General features: G+C 46.7%; 1 protein-coding gene across 1 annotated transcript in view; it reads left to right on the top strand.

The window, feature by feature from the left end:
* Positions 1–3,902: 3,902 nt before the first annotated feature.
* ccbe1 (collagen and calcium binding EGF domains 1) overlaps positions 3,903–5,752 on the top strand; it is a gene marked incomplete at its 3' end in the record, with an annotated part of 28,136 nt that continues 26,286 nt past the window's right edge. Inside the window, exons 1-2 of the mRNA XM_084442382.1 lie at positions 3,903–3,998; positions 4,162–4,242. Of these exons, the coding sequence (XP_084298508.1) occupies positions 3,940–3,998; positions 4,162–4,242 (140 nt within the window). The 5' untranslated portion in view covers positions 3,903–3,939. The remainder of the gene's footprint in view (positions 3,999–4,161; positions 4,243–5,752) is intronic.

The raw sequence follows: 5,752 nt of genomic DNA, 5'->3' as shown, positions 1-5,752 counted from the left end.
AATATTCAGAACATGAATCTATCCATCCACACACATTCAAATATAATCATTGGGTGAATGCAATGTAAACAGCTGGTCTCTAGCCTCTCCTCTCCCACACCCCCATCCAACACACACACACACGCGTGCACACACACACACATACAGTATACACACACGTACACGCATGCACGCACACACAGAAACACACGCACACACACACATGTACACACATGCACACACACACACACACACACACACACACACAAGCTTGAGCGCTCCAAGGCTATCCCTGGAGGATGATTGTTGGTTGTTATGAACTGTGAAGGCAGACAGGAAGGCCGCTGTTCCTGTATTTGATGAACGACAGTTATATCGCTCTGAACCAATCCCTTGGTTTCTCCTATCCACATTCAGCGTCCGCCACAGGACTACAGGGGCCCATGAGGGACACGCTACACTATGGCTGTCTTAGTTAGCCAAGTGTCCTGCTGCCAACAACCTCCTATAGACACGTTGTAGTGCCTGTGAATGGAAACTTTTTTTAGTGTTGGTTCAGTATAGAGGCTAAGATTAATCTTACAGTTCCATTAACAGGAAAGGACATTTGAAGCATACGTCTGAACAAAACTATTCAAATGAGCCTGTCCTGACTCCACTGGTGTATGTTTAAAGTTCATGCGTTTATGTAGTGTTAGTATCGCCTCACGGTAGAAAAACGCACAGTAGCTAGATATCTTCAGCAAATAGAAGTCCCCTTCTGTCACGATCAAGAGTGTGAGAAGGATATTAACTGCGTTCTGTTCAGATTTCCCTTGCTGAAACTTGCCGTGTCCCCTCGCTGTCTGGGCATGTGCAGTGAGGCACTGCAGTGGCGCTGTGGTGTGGGGAGGGAGAGATGGAGGGAGAGGGAGTGGGTGGGTGGGTGGAGAGAGGGAGTGAGAAACAGAAGGAGAGAGAGAGAGAAGGTGGGAAGAGAGATGGGGAGACAAAAGGGGGGCGGGGACTAAATGAGAGGGAGCGAGAGAGAAAGGAGGGAGAATGAAAGAGAGAGAGACTGAGAAGGAAGGGTGGAGAGAAAAAAGGGAGTACGAGAGAGTATTAGGGAGAGAAAGAGAGAGAGAGAGAGAGAGAGAGAGAGAGAGAGAGGCGGGCGGGCGGGGGGGGGGGGGGGGGTGAGACCGCTCAGATGTGTGTCTCTCTGTCAGCAGGGAGTGGTGACCCAGACTTCTGACGGCCTCAGTGTAAGGCGTGGGGATCAAGCCAGCCCCGTCCAGCCCAGCTCCATCGGCCCCAGAGAGGGTTAACGCCAGCCGTCACGCACTGGCTCCCTGAGAATAGATGGAGAGAGTCCTGTCCCTGGCTCAGCTGCCCTCGTAATGCATCTGGGGTGGGGGGGCTAATGGGGGGAGTGTGTCTCGGTGCGGCCCATGGAGATATGACACACACACACACACACACACAAACACAGGCATGACACACACACAGGCATGACACACACACAAGCGACACACACACAAACACACACACACACACACAGGCATGACACACACACACAGGCATGACACAAATCCAAGTATCTGATTAATGGAAGGATGCCTATGGACCGTCCGGGGAATGCGCTTTATCTGCTTTCTCTGAGAAATATGTTGCAGTAAAACAATAAAATCACGACAATCTGACAATCTCTGGTTTCAGTATGTACTATCCTCACGGGATGACTGCAGTATTACCCTCATTCTAAGATAAAACCCTTGAACATAGGTTTGTGGGGATGTTTGCGCATGATTTCACTTGGGTTCATTTAGAAGCCCATAATACGACACATGACACGTTGATAAGGCTGCTGTTGCTTACTGAGACAAAATAACCCTATCTCTCTCTCTCTGTCTCTCTACTTTCTCTCTCTACAGTCTCTCTCTCTCTCTCTCTCTCTCTCTCTCTATCTCTCTCTCTCTCACACACACACACACACACACACACACACACTCTGCTGAGGCATCAGAACAGGTGGAGCATAAATGGCACAGCACGTGCACCCCCGAGCCGTGACGCACCCTGATATTTTCAAAGGCCGTCATCCATTTTGTCGACGGTGACGGTGGAGGGGGTGATGGCGATGCCTGAGATTAAAGAGCCATCATGTGGCCAAAAGAGAGAACTGCATGTTCTGTGCATAACGTGTTCCTGTGAGTCACAGGACAGACTTGAGCTGCAGTACTGCTGTATTCAGAATTTAAATCACCATGCTTAAGTAAGCCTTCAAAGACGAGTGAAAGTATCATTCCCTGCTCACTGATGTTAACAGAAACAGGATGTTAGGCTCATTGATATAAAGGGAGTTCTGCATGGGAAGACGCTGTAATGAACAGCTGTTGAGCCTTCAAACACTATTTGCTTTGACAGATGACATGTTTAGAATTAGAAGCCCGTCCTGCACCTGTCTGAGCCCACAGATTGAGAGGCGGTGGTTGGTGTAAATGAAGCCGGCGTCCTCCAGTTCCGCTCACATATCCCTTTCCAATGCCTGCAGTGTATCCGCTGTCCTGGCCGCTGTAACGCCACACCACTTTCCTGAGAAACAGAAGAACGCAGGAGCTCTGCAGATGCCAGCAGAGGGCTGACCTCAGATAGGAGTCACTGCTGGAGGTCACAGGGAGGTCAAGGTCACACCGGTCATAGATATGAGTCTGCCACTGTCCTGGCGCAGAAGGGCACGGTGCAGTATCCCCTGCAACAGAGCACCACACCTTGAGTTCACCTGGAGAGCCAACAGGTGCAGGGGTTGGAGTGAGGGAATTTAAACTAGTTAGAATATTACATAAGGAGTTGAATATGTACATGCAACATAATAATTAAAGTAAAGGACTGCCCTTACGAGATAATTATGTTGTACTCTTTTTACCGCCTACGGAAACACAGTCACTGAATTATGTGGTGGCTTGGTTTTAAATTAGCATAACAGTTGTAGGCTAAGTCTCTTTGCGGTTAGGCCTACATGGGAATGCAAATATTTGCGGAGGCTAATAAAACATGCATAAGTGGGGTAATTATTATTAATTTGCATTGTCTAAGTCAAACTATAGTTTAGACCTCCTCCACCCTCTCTGGAACTAGAATTCATCAATCTAATAGGCCTATGGCATTCCAATAGCGTAGGGGATTTACGTTCATGTATTATGCAACACGATTGCATTCTGTTTCTTTTCAGAAAGAAGTGGGCTACAACTGGGAGAAGGGGTACGTACAGTATGAGGTGGGGGGAGGTGGGGGGGGGGGGGGGGGGGTAATTAACTGGTTTAAATGGAAGTTGCAGTTACATTCTCAGCCACGAGGTGGCGACAAAGATTACATCACCTCAACCGAAAACTTTAGTGCCATTGACCAAGGAGGTTAAATAGTATTGACAGGGGCAATTAGTCTGTGCTGTTGCACGAGGAGAGGAGAGATCACGCGTGTATGCGTACGTGCGTGCGTGTGCGCGTGTGTCTACAATGTTTTAGGCTATTGTGACCATGAAATTGCAAAAATGGTTTAGCCTACCAGTCTAATGTTGCGATGGAAATTTAATTATTACCCAAAGGTGAGTGTCGGTATGTTAAACATGCACCAAAAGCCCCGTGTTGAGATCCCAAACCAGCAGTTCATTTGGCGCTCTTGACACATTTACACTTCACAAGGGTCACCGAGGGGGGTTCCTTAAGCATCACGATGGACATGGAATATGAAAGAGCTGCAGAATCATCTCACCAGCAGCAGTGGGAGGAACCCAGGGAGGACTGCGCGCAGTTGTCTTGAGTCAGCAGCCGGGGTTTCCTGTCCAATCATTCCAGTTCTTCCATCTCCGGGTATAATTGCTGTGAGGAGACGCGCAGGGATACAGGTGTCTCCGAGGCGACTGACCGAGTGGAGATGAACTTAAAAGGCAGCGGGACCGCTCTTCTGGTATCTGTGATCTCTATGTTCATCTCACGGGGCTTGTTCTGGTCTTACCGGGACGAGCAGGATGCCACAGAGAGGTTCGAGCGCACTCTTTTATTTCATGGATAGATTTTCATCATCATCATGATGATGATGATGATGATGATATTTTATCCACGTTATTATATTCGCAGCATGTAGGCCTATCAGTAAGATTCTCTTTAGACACGTCTGTCAATTGATATTGCAATTATTTTACAGTGAAGTCTGCTCTGAAAACAAGATCGCCACAACAAAATATCCCTGTTTAAAATCAACTGGGGTGGTGACCACGTGTTACAGGTAGGATGTTTATCAAAGTTTGACCTGATGTGAGTGACCTGTACTGATGACAGCTAGATCTATGAATTGATTAACTAATATTGCCTGATTCATTGTAATGCAGCACAAGATTAGCCAAGATACAGTAGCCTACATAAACCACATTATTACAGACAGAGAGCCCCTTAAGGCAACCAAGAAGAGTATTTCTTTATTTTTTTCTTTTCTTTTCATTTCTTTTCTTTTCTTTTTCTTTAGCGGGTGTGCCAATATCACTTTTCATTCAATCTTTATTTAAGCAGGCATAATAACAGCCTCTTAAAGCCTCTTTTACAAGGGTGGCTTGGCAAGACAAGTCAAATCCAAATGTGGGCAATTTGCAGTAGACTATTAATCAATGTCTCTGGAAACAATTACAGTACATGTGGTAGTTTTGTAATGATGTGAATTATTTGTAATACACCCAAATATGGATTTTCGTGATTAATTACAGCAAAGTTCTGAATGCAAGTTCACCCGAATTGCCCTCTACCCAAATAATTGTGTAATTCCAACTGTCATTTCTGATGGATGCAACCTGGTTCGTATCAGACAGCTCTGCTGTTTCCTCTCATTAACTGGCAAGATTATGACACATCAGTTAAAAACAACAGTACTTCCTAAAACTCTGTCAGAGGGCAGACATAGTATTGGTTGATGGTTCGGGGATTAGGGCGGTTGAGGCTAAGATCGATGAAAAAAGTAGAGTCTGCACACTACATATTACTTCCAGTGTGCGGACTCTACTTTTTTCATTTAGTCTACTGTTGGGTTAGGGTTATGGTTAGTCCTGGTTTGGGTTAGGGTTAGGGTTAGGGTCCTGGCTGGTGTGTCCTGCACCTGGCCCACCCAGTGGATGTGCGAGCTTTCTTCTCTTTCTAAGATAAGCCCATCGCCACAGGCTATGGCAAATGCGCAGTGGGACGACTCAGTTTGTTGAGTTTGATCCCCTGTGTCTCGAAGGCATGATAAATACTCTTTAAGTGATTAGGGTTGGTTTGAGATTATCGTCTAGATTCCCACGTGTTTATTTAAAGAAGACAGCCTGGTGTCACAGAGAAGAAAGATGTCTGCATAGTTGTGGGTGCATTTCAGTCCACTGCATCTGTGTTGTGCAAGTCAAAACATGACTGGTCCTTGATCAGCTCTGTATTACACCATTGTGTTGGAATGACACACACACACACACACACACACACACACACACACAAACCATCAGTCTATACAGTGCACTGGTGCTTCCCCCACAGATTGCCTTTCATGGCGAAGAACTGGCACCCCCTGTTTATTTCTAAGCAGTACAAGGCTTTGCCCTTTGGTCCTCGCGGCTGGTATGCAATTGTTCTCCGCAAGGACTGAGCCATGGCTTCCAACCTGTCAAACACAATTAGGGGTTTACCATTAGACCATGAGGATATCCCACGAGGGCAACATCTGGGCTCTCATGCATGGTTCCCTACCACCTCCACCACAAACAGTAAGTGTGATGGTT

This window comes from Borostomias antarcticus (genome assembly GCF_949987555.1).
Source record: "Borostomias antarcticus genome assembly, chromosome: 8".
Classification (NCBI taxonomy): domain Eukaryota; kingdom Metazoa; phylum Chordata; class Actinopteri; order Stomiiformes; family Stomiidae; genus Borostomias; species Borostomias antarcticus.
Note: the sequence above shows the minus strand (reverse complement) of the source record. Positions and strands in the feature narration are given on the sequence as shown.